The sequence below is a fragment of the Mytilus californianus genome, unplaced genomic scaffold, assembly GCF_021869535.1.
Source record: "Mytilus californianus isolate M0D057914Y unplaced genomic scaffold, xbMytCali1.0.p SCAF_4, whole genome shotgun sequence".
NCBI lineage: Eukaryota > Metazoa > Mollusca > Bivalvia > Mytilida > Mytilidae > Mytilus > Mytilus californianus.
In genome coordinates, this window is record NW_026262690.1 from 52,322,602 (window position 1) to 52,340,014 (window position 17,413).

The 17,413-nt window shown below is 32.0% G+C and overlaps 1 protein-coding gene across 3 annotated transcripts in view; it reads right to left on the bottom strand.

The window, feature by feature from the left end:
* The window catches only part of LOC127738221 (cohesin subunit SA-1-like), a 49,515-nt gene that overhangs the window by 19,681 nt on the left and 12,421 nt on the right, over positions 1–17,413 (bottom strand). For 2 of the 3 annotated variants that reach the window (XM_052249398.1, XM_052249399.1), the window contains exons 2-14: positions 14,316–14,420; positions 13,450–13,534; positions 12,703–12,852; positions 12,013–12,186; positions 11,250–11,454; positions 7,128–7,279; positions 5,871–5,944; positions 4,478–4,601; positions 3,416–3,514; positions 1,611–1,690; positions 973–1,195; positions 592–706; positions 257–360 (exon numbers count right to left, since the gene is read on the bottom strand). In XM_052249398.1, the coding sequence (XP_052105358.1) occupies positions 257–360; positions 592–706; positions 973–1,195; positions 1,611–1,690; positions 3,416–3,514; positions 4,478–4,601; positions 5,871–5,944; positions 7,128–7,279; positions 11,250–11,454; positions 12,013–12,186; positions 12,703–12,852; positions 13,450–13,534; positions 14,316–14,392 (1,662 nt within the window). In that variant the 5' untranslated portion in view covers positions 14,393–14,420. Of the gene's footprint in view, positions 1–256; positions 361–591; positions 707–972; positions 1,196–1,610; positions 1,691–3,415; positions 3,515–4,477; positions 4,602–5,870; positions 5,945–7,127; positions 7,280–11,249; positions 11,455–12,012; positions 12,187–12,702; positions 12,853–13,449; positions 13,535–14,315; positions 14,430–17,413 lie in introns of all 3 variants that reach the window. The other variant, XM_052249397.1, reaches the window with a different exon arrangement.

Here is a 17,413-nt window from a genome sequence, read left to right on the forward strand (position 1 = left end):
TGTTTTCTTTCAGTCTTTATTTACTAAATATTCATGGTTTAGCACAAAATGTGTAAGAAAAAAACTTTTACAAATTTGTTATAACTCTTTTTAACTTGTAAATATGGTAATCAACAAATACAATGCTCTTCTGTAAATCGCAAGTGAAAAAGTTCTCCAAAACATTCAAAAATCTTATACAAGCAACTCTTTGATGGAAGTGCAAACACTGTTTTCTATAAAAAAATATCTTTCCTTTAACATTGTTTATCTTTACCTTTCTATTATGTCCCCTGCCTACTGGAGATTCACCCGTTGCTGCCTGCTTGACACAACACACCATTATTTCTATCAAACTGGTTTCTTGTCGGTCATCCAATGCTGTCAAATAAATACAATGTATCATTCAGATTAAATACCAAGGTCTGTAAATTTTCAGAGGACAATTTGAGATTGTAAAGTATCAGGTGCTTTTAATTCATCACTTTGATACAATTCTGTTTGTAATTTTTTTAAATTCTGAATCTATTCTTTAATTGACAATTTCTCTATTTTGTTTGTAAAATAACACCAATGAAATCATTTGATTCTATAAATAGACTTTCGACTCACGTTCTTCTCCTTTCTGTGGTTCATCTAATAATAAATCAGTCATGCAATCCCAGTCTTTCATCATGTCATTGATATCCCATAAACTGTCCACTAAGTATGCTGCATGTTCATGTAACTGTAAAAATAAACATTGATTTGTGAGAACAAATTACCATATAATTTCTATTTCCAAGGGGCAAAATTCCCTAAAAAATAGTTAACACAGATATACTCCTTCTATACATTGCTGATATTAACTTATGGTTTACTCATGATGAGATCATGAGAGCTTGAGTTTTCTTTGTTGTACAAACCTGATTTCCTTAACCTTAAAATACAAAAGGTAAATAATAATCTAATATTATCAAAGGTACAATATAAACTAACAAACTGCTGGGTTACCTCACTCTCGATAAAGAACTGAACTAAATCTCTAATCAATGGTGCATTCAGACTTTGTTTCTTTCCCTTGTGAATTTTCAATGTCTTTGGTCCTTCGTCATCCCTCAAAAACAACTTTGTATTGAGAAACTCTCCAGCAGCCTGGGCAACTTGTCTATTTGAAGAGTACACTAATTCGTACACATTTTCACAGTCTTTGTCACTTAATATTGTGTCATTATATCTGAAAATAAGAGTGCAATTACAGTTTATAGTTGAAATTACATAACAGCAATACATAAATGTATTTCTTAAGTATCATCATAAAATGTTACATTAATGAAGGCTAATCATTATTGTTTTTTATGTGTAAAATCGTTTGCTTTGCAAAACAGGTGATTATTATACAGATGACTTCACTTATAAAATATGAACCATTTGCTTTATAATCCAAGATGTGTGACAGACTGAATGTGAAATAAATTATATACCTCTACTATGAATACTTCATAGTTTGGGATATTATGCAATTAGAGATTATTGTACTGGAAGCCAAATCCCATGCATAAATAGGAAATAGTAATAGACAAATCATGAATACCAATATCCTATATCTCTGACTATGCAACTGAAAACATTTATTTGTTAAATCAACTTACCTTAATATGCTGATGACTAATCTGATTCCTTGTACAGCTACGTCATATTCTTTATCTAATGTCATTTCAACAATACGATCCTTTATAGAGAAAAGTAATAATCATTATTTTCCTTTGCAATGTAACAGAAAAGTTTTAAATAGCACTAGAATTTCTGTGAAATTATCTGATAAAAAGTCAAGGCAAAGTCCATGTTTTGCAATGAAAAACACTAACTAGAGGCTCTCAAGAGCCTGTGTTGCTCACCTGTATTTACTGATGCTTTGAAATCATGTAAAATAAGGTTAAAATCATAATTAATAGTATTAGATATTAGATATTATAATGATATCTAAGATAATAACAAAAAACTGAAAATTTTTTGTAAAATTACTAACTCAGAGGCAGCAACCCAACAACGGGTTGTCGAATTCGTCTGAAAATTTCAGGGCAGATAAATCCAAATCTGATGAACATTTTTGCCACCTGTCAGATTTGCTCTAAATGCTTTAGTTTCAGAGATATAAACTGCATTTTACCCCTATGTTCTATTTTTAACCAAGTCGGCCATGATGGTTGGAAGGCGGGGTCATCAGACAAATTTTTTAAACTAGATACCCTAATAATGATTATGGCCAAGTATGGTTAAATTTGTCTCAGTAGTTTCAGAAAAGAAGATTTTTGTAAAAGATTACAAAAATTTACAAAAAATTGACTATTAAGGGCAATAACTCCTTAAGGGGTCGACTGACAATTTTGGTCATGACAACTTATTTGTAGATCTTACTTTGCTGAACATTATTGCTGTTTACAGTTTATCTCTAAATATAATAATATTTAAGATAATAACCAAAAACTGCAAAATTTCCTTAAAATTACCAATTCAGGGGCAGCAACCCAACAACAGGTTGTCAGATTTGTCAGAAAATTTCAGGGCAGATAGCTCTTGACCTGATAATCAGTTTTATGTCAGATTTACTCTAAATGCTTTGGTTTCAGAGATATAAGCCAAAATCTACATTTTACCCCTATGTTCTATTTTTAGCCATGGCGGCCATCTTGGTTCGTTGGCGGGGTCATCGGACACATTTTTAAAACTAGATACCCTAATGATGATTGTGGCCAAGTTTGGTTAAATTTGGCCCAGTGGTTTCAGAGGAGAAGATTTTTGTAAAAAGCTAACGACGACGGACGCCAAGTGATGAGAAAAGCTCACTTGGCCCTTCAGACCAGGTGAGCTAAAAATTACTTGTAAAAGAATAAAGAAAGTTCTCCAGAATAGTTTATTTAAGAAAGATTATGTAAAAGTTTCATCTTGATTAAAGTCTATGGTTAAGAGAGTTGAAGATACCCTTTCAAACATGCAACAAAGTCAATGTTACTCTTATGAACCTGAGATCGTCCTCAGTTTTTTGGTGGGGGTTCATGTTCATTCTTTCGTTTTTCTATGTAGTGTTTTGTGGAGGTGTTTTTCTTTTGTCGTCTAACTTTCTATGGCTTTTGTCAGTTTCCCTTAAAATTATATGAGTTTTGAATGCCCCCTTAGTATATTGTCTCAATTTCATTCAAAACTAAAAGTTTTACAGAAATTTACGTCTATTAATCGATGTGACTGAAAATTCACTGAATTAAACCAAAATGAAGTTCTTCCCATCACTAACAGCAAACCCAAATTTGTGTATTTCTAACCCAAAATTGTCAAAAAAGTGAAGACTATTGGGAGTAGTCAAAGGTCAAAAACATTTATACATGTAACAACTATAATTTCAATGCATGGGGTGTAACTAATAATTGTATATTAAATTATAAACTTCAAATTTTCCCACCTTAAATCTGTTCGTAAACAACTCTAGTTTAGGTGACAAATCTTCTGTTTCATACAATGGATACAACGCTCTCAAACAACACTGTCTTACATCACCAATCTACAATTAATGCAAAGTAATAAAATATTATATATTTGTCACTACAGAAAGCTCACTAAATACCATCTGATAATTAAATTGAAAAATGTAATAATTTTCATGCCATCATAAAAACTCATGAAAATACTTCTAATGGAATGTAAAACCTAGTCTGATATTAGGTTAAGGCTGTTTTTCATATCTATTTTGTCCAAAAAATTATGTATAAAATGGTAATTTTAGGTCAAATATGCCAATTTCAACATGTTTATGACATCATATTAATATCACAAAGGGACCTTTCAGCAGAAAAGTGCCATGATTACATTAACTTCTTCATTAATCAATAAAATTAACTTTAGTTTGAAAGCCTAGAGTAATTTCACTATTTTTGCAATTTCATGGGCCAAACCTCCTCCTTTTAGCTGAAATTGTCATTGCAAAAAATAATTTTTTGAAAAAAATAGATATGAGTCAACCCTTACCTAAAAAGGTATATTTTAAATTTCACCAAAACTTTAGTCATCCATGGAAAAATGATTAAGGTAGCTGGGGTGTCTACATGTTCGACGATAGATTTTTCTTAAACTTCTGTAAAAGACTTCTGGGTCAATGTTCTTTCAAATTATAATGTAAAAACTTGGGGTCACACACCTTCTTTTTATTAGTTAAAATACACTGAAATTAACAAAATTAGCTATTATATATATATATAGGGGAAACTTAAGCATTCTTTATTGAGGAAACATTAAACGAAAGAATTGCTTATCATAAATAGTTCTGAAATATTAAATAATAATAGGGGGTCACGAGACTTATTTTCTTGAAAAATCAAATAAAACCAAATAAGTATTTTTGCAACATGCCCAGAAGGGATGCTCAGAAAAAGACACCCCATCTACCTTAACACACAGTTTTTTTTATTAAAAATAAAAACTGGAAGGACAAATTTCTATTAACTTTTCAAACAGTCTACAGGGTTACCTTATCATACAATGTCCATCCTACATATTTTAGATATGCATCATCCAAAAACATATTTGGATATTTCTTCATCCATACACCAATTTCTGTCATACAAATAGATCTGATTTCTGGCTGGGTATCTCTGAAAAATATATACACATGATATTAAAGCATATAAATTGTATTCAAACTAAATAGCAATTTAAAATAAATAAAATATACATTGTTCTCCTTTTCCATACATAAAATTTCATGTGATATACAAATATGGCAGGTGGGTTATTCCACTCAACTTTGATAAAAACATAATGCACTGTGAGCTATTGCTCAATAATTAATTCCTCCATCTAAATGTAATTGACTTACAAAAATTTCATGAACACATGTTTAGACAAAAAGACAATCTGATAGACAGCAACATTGCTAATTAATTCAAAGTCGCTGGACCAACTAGTGGGTAGACCCACTAAATGGTTGAGAAAAAGAAATGTACAGACAGCAATGTAACTTTAAAGAAAATGTTGTCTATTGTAAGTAGTTCCTATCAAACTAACGTAATCATAAAACTTAACATTGAAATTTGTTAATTGATTAAAAGTCACTGGACCATGACCTAGGGGGCAGGGTCTTAAAATAGTTGTCAAACTGATATGTACTGATAGTAATGCAACTTCATACAAAATATCATTGATCTATCACAAGTAGTTCCTATCAATCTAACTTAAGCAGCAAACTTAACATTTAAAATTGCTAATTAATTTGGACCATGGCCTAGGGGGCAGGGCCTCAAAATTGTTGTTAAACTGATATGTACTGATAGTAATGCATCTTCATACAAAATATCAATGATCTATCACAAGTAGTTCCTATCAAACTAACTTAAGCATGAAAACTTAACAATTGTTGACGTCGTCATCACAGCCCTCGCTGGAAAAGCAATCCCCATGTCTCGCTAGGCGAGACAAAAATGGCACTCAATAAAATAAAAGAAGAATGTGTCTGAAGACACAAATGCCCCAGCTCAAGCTTTGAAATGAAAATGGGACAGACGGTAGAATGGAAAGACGGACGGTCAAGGGTAACACTTAATGCCCCTGTCGCCCAAGGACGGGGTATAAATTCTGTACAATTTATGAATGTCAGGTTAACATGTCTTATACAATTTTGAAAAAAACAAAATACCTTTTTTCATTTCTAAACAACAATAGAGAAAAATATCACTTAAAAAAAATCATAGTTTTGAAAATTAAATGTTTCAAGTGGAGAGATATTGTATCTTACCAATTGCATTGGTAGAATCTACATTTATTCAGTAGCTTTGCTAAAGTCAGTTTCTCAAACTTTTGTTTGATGGACCATTCTAATATATAATTTAGAACTTTTGCTACCAAGTCTGATATAAAATTGTTACCTATATCTGTGAACAAAAACTCCTCTGAATATATATGTCAACATGTTTCTGATTTCTGCCTGATTTTCTTCCAGCTGAAAAAAATATGTGAGATATATCAAATAACATAGAGGAACTGATAAGATTTCACTAAAAATACAAAGAATTGTTCATGCTACACTAGGAGGATACTTCTAATTCTAATTACAATCCAAACTTTTAAATTCTTTATGAACTGTTTTTTTTTTGCATTACGATACACTTTTGTCATTTTGTATTTGCTTCTCAACCAATACAAATAAAGGCTTGATATGTTTATATGCTTCTCCTCCAATTTGATATTTGTTTTATCACAATTAACTTTTATCACAAGTCTTTTGCAACTACTATTTAACATACTATTTTTTTTGCATTATGATGCATAATTTGTACACTTCTGATATCTGGTATATGCATCTCCTCCAATACAAATCAAAGGTTAATACCTATATACTTCTCCAATTAAATATTTGTTTTTTATCAGGATTAACTGCGATTTGACATACTATGAGTCATTGATTGATTGATTATTGGTGGTGTTTAATGCCACATCAGCTTTACAGGTGATATCGTAACGGTCAGTTGTTATTGGTGGAGGAAGCCAGAGTGACAGGAGTGAACCACTGACCTTCCCCCAGGAAAATTGACAAACCTAGTCAATCAAAATTGGAGTCAAACACACACGCAATATGCTGGGTTCAAGCTTACAACCTCAATGTTGATAGGCTAGTGATACTGTAGTACTTAGACCACTCAGCCATCGTTGTTGAGTTAATTCCTTTAATCAAAGTGTTTTTTTGTTTGTTTTTTTTATTAAAAGAAAAGAAAATGCCATTTTAGGCCATGTATAATAAATTTTGTACTTCAACTGCATAGCTGTATCAGGAAAATAAATCTCCTTGCTAACATATAGAGAATAGACAAAAAAATCACGACTTATTTACACAATGCATATATTTATAAATTTGAACTTCTCTCTAGTATTTACTTTGAAATCATTTTTTTCTCTCCAATATTCAATTCTAAACCATGTATCAAATGTCTTTTCTAGCATCAATTTTAAGATAAAAAAATCTAAAATTCAAAAATCAGTTCTTATTTTAAACACCAAACTCAAACATCAATTTTGAAATATCAAGTTTCTTAGAACCAGATTAATTAATAAATATGGTCATTACATGGTTCCATTTTATACCCATTAAACAGTTTGTGAATTATAAGCTCTAGAATGATTCACACCTCTTGTCTTCTTGTCAGCAACATGTCAAGTCTGTCATTAGCTCTCTTCATCTGTTGTTTTTGTCTCTCTGCTTCATACTGTCTCTGTGTATTGTCCAAATTGATACTTAAATTCAAAGCCACATCTACTAATGCTGTCATCAATTTCATTGCTATAAGAAAACAACAAGTCACATCATTTTTAATTAAAACATATTTTCTTTCCATACTAAATCCATGCATGAAGGAAACAAAGAGTGCACACGCTGAAATGTCTTGGCTTCTTTACTGACCATTGATTTTATGTTGATAGTCCTAAATATAAAGCTTTACTAAAAGTATCACATAAAATTAACATGATCCAAGAAAATGAGGTCAAGGTCAGATAAGGCCGCAATTAAAAATATTTCAGTTTGCCCAAACCCGACCCATGATGACTGGGTGTGGGTAGGTAGGTAGGCAAATTCTTTTTTTTTATCAGAATTTGCATGAAAATATTAAAACAGTATATCTTTTTTTTCCGTCAAACCTTTGTAGAGACAATCAAAAGCCATGAAAAACTGTCTGCCATTTTCACATGTTTTACTTCTTTACAGGGATGTCACTAGGTTTTGAAGTAGCAGGATTAATAATTAAAGTAGCAGGCAAGGATTGTTGGTGCAACGAGCTTGCTCGTTGCCCATCACGGCGAGGGTTTTTTTTCTAAAATGGTGCAAAAATCCTGCATTCTGGGGGCTCCTGAATTCTCATTTAGTCCTAATCAAACACCATTTTTTTTAATGATGATAAGGTAAATGAGCAGCAAGATGGTCACATATTTTCTATAAAGTTGATCACATAAATATTATTATCACTATAACAAGACTTTCAGCTAACAAGTAGTTGAAGTTGTTTGAGGAAAATGATGAAGGATGACTCTGTAAGACATGGTGATCATTCAGGAAAAGATTCAAATTTGATCTTATTAGTTGAAAATATTTTTAGTTCAACTGTAGACATGCAATTATTCAAATAATTCGAACCCATAGACATTTTTTTTTATTTCTCAGTATTAATAATTTCACATACTTATTACAATAAATCAGATGATGAATTGGACTGTTGCAGGCAAAAAGGTGAACTCTTTAAGGATGTACTTTGGTGAAATTAGAAAAATGTAGAATTTAAAATTGATACTATAAGTCAGAAGACTTCAAGAGCATTTAAGTTAAGAAGCAAACTAATGGAAAGAGAAGAAATCTACAATCTGCTTAAATTTTGGTATATGACCTTTTATGAGCTATTAATTGAAGTATTATATATGGAAAAAAAATGGGGGTCATGGGGCAAAATATTTTACCCTGTATCGTAGGAAAAAACCAGAGTCCAAACATCTGACAGAAATTCCAAAACCTGACCTAAGTACATCCTTAAATGCATAATCATGCAGGGCTCACACTACTTCAGAATCATAGGGAGAAGTGACTTCTCTTTTTGAAACTGATAGGGAGAAGTGCTCCTTTTCACACTGTGCTACAATGTTTGGTTTTTACTACTTATAAAACAAAGGGTCATATGTAAATAATGTTCTTTTTATATTGTTCAATTCATATCTGAGTATACAATTAAAGTAAAAGTTCAAATTCAAAGTTATTTAAGTTTAGGTTCTTGTGAGAAACTACCAACTAAATATCTAGCACTAAAAAGATTTTTTTTTTATGACAAAAGATAAAAAAATTATAATATATAAATCACAATTCAATTAAAAAACTATCTTGTTTATCATGTTTATGAAATTCAGTGTTTCTCATCAAAAGATATACAAAGATAAGCTGGGCCATATATATTGGTATTAGTATTATAGTCCCAGAGTTAATTAAGCAAGTTTAATCAATATTTTGAAACAATCCATATATATGGAATTATATACATTAATCAAGTAAATCTAACAAATAGTCTGTTAATGCGTGTGGAATGCGCAATTTTTCCATTTGGGACCAATTTCCTTGTCAGCTGTTCCATTCATGCGTCCGTAGTTATTATTGTAAAAATACGGATTTCGGTCATAGCTGGTCCGTTTCCGATCCGTAGTTAGAAAACAGTTAATGGCGGACGATGAAAATTTACAAAAATAAACGATGTTTGACAAGCTATTTGGAAAGGAATATAACGTTTTTAATGCAATAAATGGATTAAACATTTACTGGAGGCAATTTTTATCACGTTCAAATGAAGTAACAAACTTATTTTGTCGCCGAAAGTTAGATTGATGTACGATCTCGTGTAACAAGTACCGGAAGTGAATGAAGTGATAAAAAGTTGTCTTTTTATTAAATAATCTGCTTCACACTGTAAAATGCTTAAATCTCTGTTCTTCAATGTTTATCAATGTTTCATCGACTTGGTAAAAAAATGAAAACTTTGTGAACATATTATTTTTGACAATTTTGAAGTAGCCGGCGCCAAAGCAGAAGTAACCGTTGGTTAAATCAGAAGATAAAAACCGAGAACATCGAATATCGATTAACTGCGTCTCTTACACGCTTTCCTTTAATCTTATTCACAGTTACTTTCAAACACAAAGACGACGAACATTAAGTTTTATACGATGACGGAGCGGACACGAAAAAGATCGGAAAAAAAAATTCTTCAAAAAAACGGCAAAAAAAGATTTTGAGTCGGCGGGTTTTTTTTGGGTCGGTCGCGTTTGGGCAAACATACCATCTTTTTATTTTGGCCTAAACCAAACCGGAAATACATGTACACCTTACAATCATTCAATACACCAAATATCGTTGACCTATTGCTTATAGTTTTTAGAAACAGGCTTAAACAGGAAAACTAAACATTGACCAATGAACCATGAAAATAAGGTCAAGGTCAGATAAACCATGCCAGACAGACATGTACACCTTACAATCAATCTATGCATTAAATATAGTTGACCTATTGCTTATAGTATCTAAGAAAAAAACTTAACATTGACCAATGAACCATGAAAATGAGGTCAAGGTCAGATCATACCTACCAGACAGATATATACACCTTACAATCATTCCATTCAACAAATGTAGTTGACCTATTGGTTATAGTTTAAGAAAAAAAGACCATAACACAAAAACTTAACTTTAACCACTGAACCATAAAAATGAGGTCAAGGTCAGATGACACCTGAAAGTTGGACATGTACACCTTACAATCATTCCATAAACCAAATATAGAAGACCTATTGCTTATACTATAATATAGTATCTGATATATATATGGACGTGACCACGAAAACTTAACCTTGTTCACTGATCCTTGAAATGAGGTTGAGGTCAGATGAAAACTGTCTGACGGGCATGAGGACCTTGCAAGATATGCACATATTAAATATAGTTATCCTACATGTATTACTCATAATAAGAGAGAAATTAACATTACAAAAAATCCTATCTTTTATTTCAAGTAGTCACTGAACCATGAAAATGAGGTCAAGGACAATGGACATATGACAGACGGAAACTTCATAACATAAGGCGTCTATATACAAAGTATGAAGCATCCAGGTCTTCCACCTTGGAAAATATAAAGCTTTTAAGAAGTTAGCCAACGCCGTTGCCGGATCACTATCCCTATGTCGAGCTTTCTGCCACGTCGCAGGCTCGACAAAAATCTAGCAATTCAGATACAATCTATTTCTGATAAAAAGGAGAGCTGATGTTGTCCCCTTATACCACATAGTTGGGTTTTTTTTCATTGCAAGTACCAGAAATAACTATGTTTTAGTGAGGTGGACAATTATTAATACTATAGGTTGATCATTTCAGCATGTGTAACTGTCAGTGATTAATTCAGTCCATTAAAAAGGCTATATGTTCATTTGTTAGCAAATCAGAATTCAAATAATTTTACATATGCAGCATGATCAAAGTTTCGGCATTCAAAAATGCATTTGCATATAAATAAATAGAAAGTGTATGTCTGTAAGAGACAAAATACAAATACATGAACAACCTGTACAATATATACTATATCGCTTTCAGTACTAGTTTAAGCCACATTTTCCCCTGAAAAATCTACTAATTCATTTCTTAAGTGTTGTAGATAATCCACATTTTGTTTTTAAACTTTTGTTAGTTAACTGTAGACTGCATGTGGTATTTATAATAGTATCCTTACCTGCTAAAGTACTTGTGTGACGGAAAGCTCTGACTTGTGAATCTGTCAAACCAGTCAACAAGGATATTATATTGTCCATCATGTACTGATCATAGATAATACTGTATTGACACTGTCTCACTAATACTTGTACAAATTCACAGAAATTAGAACGGAATCTTTTCCATATTGGTCCTGACATTATCAATGGATAGTCTCCACTTTCCTACATAATAGAAAACCAGAAATCATTACAAAACAAACATTGATTGATTGATTTATTGGTGTTTAGTCACTTTCAGCACTATTGTACCATTTCTTGGCCATCATTTTGTTTTGGTGGATGAATCCAGAGTGCCCGGAGAGAACCATTGACCTTGGGTTGGAAAACTGACAATCCTAGTCCATTAAGATTGTAGTCAAGCTCGCCAGCCACATGAGGGATTCGAACTCACAACCTTAGTGTTAACAGGCAAGTGATACATAAGAGATTACTTGGACCACTCGGCCACTGAGGCCCTTAATATAATATCGGTGTGTAAAATAATAATACAAAATTGATCACACTAGTTAAATAGTTATACCATTATTTGTCCATAAATATGTTTTATATCCTTAATACAATGCTTTTTATCATATGAAAGGAAAGTATCAGGATAAAAAGTCCAGGTTTTGTTCTGTTTGTATACAAATAAAATCATTATTCATTCAAAAAAAATCTAGAACATATCATCAAATGACAATAAAGGAGGGAGTGTCACAACAATATGGTATGTGATTTTACCTCATCAAACTCTTCTGTCATTCTTCGAATTATTTCTGCATGTTCCTGGTTAGCATACATGTATGGAGTTATCTTCCCTTTACAACCAGATCCCTGGATGAAGAACTGTATCAATTCAAGTAGTGCTGAATCTCTGTCATTCTTGTAGGATTCTATCCAGTCATCAACAAGACTCTAAAAAATAAAACACAAATAACATGCACCTGTAATAACCAAGACACTACACATGAATAAAAAGTCAACTACAAGTGTCTAAAATCTAACAGAAATACCTGAAATTATTCGGACAATTTACCATGTATATATAAATGTAAAATATTTGAGTCCATGCAAATGTGCTGTGATCACGTTTTGTTAAATCCCATTACCAATAATCATCTAACATAGTAGGATAACTTAAGTTGCTGAAGTTATTTTTTGAGAAATCAAAAGACCTTAATATGATGATCCTGTAGATAAAATTTGTTTATTAATTAAAATATTGTTCCATTTCCCATCAATACCTGTAGAGATAATCCCCTTATTCAACTGTGTTATATATTGATCTACTTCCTGTCAATGCCAGAAATGGAAAATATATGCCACCTTGTTACTAAGTAAAATATTGATCCACTTTCTGTCAATACATGTAATGGAAGATATCTGCCCCCTTGTTACTAAGTAAAATATTGATCAACTTCATGTCAATACCTGTAATGAAGATCTTCCTCCTTTAACTACATCAAATATAGATCCAGTTCCTGAGTCAGTGTCATCATCTCCCCCTCCTACTCCTCCTCCTCCTCCACTTTTCTTCCTTCCCCGTCCTCTTCCACCTCCTCCACCGCCTCTTTTTGGTGCCTGTTAAGAATTATTCATTATATAAACAGAAAACATCATGTATACACATATAAAGCTAAATGCAAACAAATGCAGAAAAACAACTATAATGGCGCCAAAAACTAGTATTTAAAAGAAAAAAATAGGGACTTGAAGTAGCCTGTATTGCTTACCTGACATTTTTTATTAATATTTATATATTATATTTATACAATGCGATAAGAATATTTCCTATGGTTTCTGGCAAAAAAGCACATAACCTGGTAAAAGCTATCATTCAAGGGCAATAACTCATACAAGTAATCAACTGATCTGTAGATATTATTATGCTGATCATTTTGGCTATTTACAGTTTTCTCTATCTACTATATTGTTCCCACAAAATTTGGTAAAAATCATCATTCATGATATTAATCATATAAGGAGTCATCTGATGAATTATTCGTAGATCTTGTTTTTCTATTTAGTTTCTCTCTTTCTACATAGTACTATAGTTTTGGCATAAAAATACAAAATATGTGTAAATTTCATCATTAAAGGATAATAACAAGTACAAGTAATCACTGATGATTTCGACCTTATTGACTTATTTTTGTTTGTATTTGTGTTCAAACTTACTGGTCCATCTCCTCTTTTCTGTCTTTTTCTTCCTTTTGTTACTACTGGTGGTTCTTCAAAGTCACTGTCATCATCATTCTCTGGTCTATATTCAAATAATCAAATATTGCACGGTAATCAAACACACTTTATCAGTTTGCAATTTAAATATATTAGAATATTATAAATAAAGTGTTTGACATGGACATAGAGGTTCAAAGAATGCTCACCTCACTGTACTATGTTCAGTATGGATAAAAAAAAAGTTGAAATATTTACAGGCAGCAATGCTTCATCTGACGGACCAAAAACCATTCAGACCAACACAAAAACTGAGGAAAATCTGTTATTGGTAAAATCTGGAAAATAACCTGGGTAAAAACCTGTTCCATTTTATACTCTGTGTCCTGTATTTTACACATGCCCAGTAAAAACAAATCCATAGTGGTAATGTTTTCACAGAATATAACGGTTTTCTACATAATTAATCGTGAATTTATAAAGCAAAAGACCGCGGGAACAAAAAATGGGGACCAAAAAAGTGTAAACATTTTGATATCATTTTTGCTGCAAAATATTGGATCACATATTTTTTGTTAACCCCCATGTGGACAGGAAAATTGCCAATATTTGTCTAACCAACAGCATAACTGCTGGACTATAAAGGAATGGTTGTTGCAATCATAAATACAGACAAGTTTGGGGTTCTATGAGTTGATAGGATGGGGAAGAATTGGTCGAAAGGCTGTGAGTAGGTTTAAGTGAAGACGTCGAAGGGGAGAATCAGTTTGTGTTCTTTCTTTGCCATAAATGCCTTGTTTGGCTTACTTGCTGTTTTTCTATTTCTATCTGCTGCATATTTCTTTTTTATTGTTATGAATACTTACAATGAGATTTCTGAAGATGGCTCAGCCATGGATCTGGCCTCTGCATCTACTTTTGCTTTTCTGGGTCGTCCTACCATTTTGTTCTGTGATGATGTTGTTCACTACCTAATAGAATTGTAGTAAATAATTCTTAAATTAAAATTATGCAAATTTTGGTTCCTTTCAATGGAAAGTCCTAGACATATTTATCACTTTTGAGAATTTTGAGAGTTTTTCCTTTTGAACAAAATGATTTTTGAGAGATTGAAAACTGTCAAGAGGATTTTCAATCAAAAACATTCCACATGTGCATATTGTTATATCATAGATAAATCCTTAGATGAAGTACCGACCAAATATCAAAAGCAGATGACATTCACTGAAATTTTATCTCCCACTTAATTTACTATGAATATGTCACCCTTGGTGTTAATAGTCTTAATTGGCAATTGCTGTCGATGCTATATGACTTATTATTTCAGTCTCCATGACAAAATAGTGCAAGGAAATGTTAAGATTTGTTGTATCTTCTTAACCTAATTTGCCATTTAAATAAGATAACATTAGGGCAAGAAGATTTAGATGCAACAAGTCTTGAAAGTTTTTGTTAGAAAATGAAATATTGAAAGGATCAATGGTAGATTGGCTACTACATTGTACATGTACATCATAACATGTACATGTAGTGCATATTCAAACAAGAAATTTGCTGTCAAATTGTCAAACAAGCTTCATACTTCTGGGGAGTAACAATTATACAAGTCTTTACAAAAATCTTCTTGTTAATGCAGATTTTAAAACACTACTAAAAATGTAAAGTTAATTCTTTCTGGGCCAAGATATTTCGTTCATTAAATACAATGCCACAATGATGATTTTCAATAAAAAAGTTAGAAAAATTCCTCTCAGTTCGACCATTAGTTGGCATAAGTTCACCTCTTGTCAAGTTGTCATTTAGGTGTTACATGTATTTCCCTGAATGCAACCAATGCAAGTGCTATATTAATTGAATATAGTATACATGTACTTGTTAAGTCTAATTACTGTGAATTCTCTAGTTTATTCTTTCAACAACAGCTTTAGCTTTCTCATTTATTGACCAATATTCACCATTTAAATTTCAATCAAAACAAATTTTATAGCCTTACTCTACATTTGTTGTATTTTTTGCTTTGAGGCACTTTCATCTTTTTACATGAGACAGGAAATGCACATGTATTATTGGCTGACAAGACAATTGCTTGATAATATATATTTACTTATGACAGTAATTTGTCAGAAAATATCATCTGCACAATATGACACCACACTCAGTGTGTTGCTATTTATATTCACATCATAAAAAATTTTAGGGTAGGTTGTTTGGTATTTCCATTTTATTTTTATGACATGATTTTGAATTGTGTGGTCTGTCTTGCCATGGTCCGAGTTGTCCATGGGCAGACTTTTTATAATGATTGGATTATTTTCCTTGGTTATTGGTTAGGGGGAAAATATGAGAGCAAAGTGTTTATTTCATCACACGGTCGCTAGTTTCCTTAAAACAGCTGTCATATTCACGATTGTGAACATTGGGATGTATTAGGAACAGTGTTCCAGGTAGGATTTCAAAAGGGCAGGGAGCCAATCATGAAAACTGGCACTTTAGCATGCTGATTGATAATTCAAAACTGGCATGTCAAACATTGTCTCTTTTTATGTACACAGCAGGAGTTTCAGCTAGGAGTTTGAGGGCTTTAGTCACTTTTACGCGAGATGAAAATTAACCTTATTTTGGGTAACAGTAAGGGACCAAGGATGTATATTACTAGCTATACATATGCCGAAGTCCTTCAAGGATCTTTGAAGGCCTTAGGCATGCTACAAATGTAGGCAGTTATTGCATGATTTGACTAATGTGATGCTTAAATATGAAGATTAGAACAAGGATCCGGAAACCTAGTTCACAATTTCACTTCAGTTTTTTCAGGGGACATTCCTGATCAACAAAAGTTGGGTTCCTCTTTTTTTAAAACCAGGAATCACAGCATAAATGAAATTGTAACAGTTATTTCACTGCATAATCATTATCCCTGAAACATTCAAATCAATATTTGGAAATCATTTTTTATAAACTTGGAATGATCAAAATGACTGAATATTTTTAATTTATCAAGAATAGATCACATTTACTTTCGATTTTTAAATGAAATGAGAACAGGAAATGACCAAAGGGTAATAAATTTAGAATGAATCCGGATTCATCTACGGATTGGTTCGTCTTTATCAAAAAGGCTGGAAATTATAAATTTTTGAATTAAGTTGCTCAGTAAGAAATATATTTGTGTCTCTCGTTTAATTTGATACTAAATGATTTCATATTTTACGTTATGGTGTCTATTAAATTTATAAGAATACGTTCACGCATGCGCAGAACATGATAAAGAAAGCACCTGTTTGACTCGTGAAAATATTTTTGAACGTTTTGAAGAAAGTTTCATTTTCATAATCGAAATTGTCGAAAGATTTTGATGGAAAAGTTATATAAAATGTGACGAAAATACGTTCGAATGACGAAACGAGCTGCAAACAGTGATCGTTTGAGAAATTTTGAAATTAAAATGCCAGGCCTCTACAATATCTTTTTTTTTAAATTGCCCAATAGGACAAGTACATACCAAAACTTACTTGTCCGAATGGAATTGTAACTTGTCAAAAAAAAACCCTTTACCATGTTTATATTAACCTTTTTTGCATTTTGCATTATGAGTCGAGAACAAGTGAATCTAGTCATGTCTATTGTTAATTATCCATTTTTAGATGGTGACGTTCCCTTGTCACCATCTTATGGTGTTTATATATCTCAACTTGTTCAATTTGCTCTTGTATGTAACAACGTATTTGATTTCAACGAAAGAAATCTCTGTATTACTGAAAAATTATTACACCAGGGTTTTCGATATCACAAACTAGTAAAAACATTTACTAAATTTTATCATCGGTACAAGGACATCATTCGTAAATATAAATCAACATGCAGACATCTTATACGTTCAGGTATTTCACATCCAATATTTTATAGTAATATTCTTTACAAAGCACAAAAATGTCGGCATTCACCCCAAAAGCTAACCAAACCT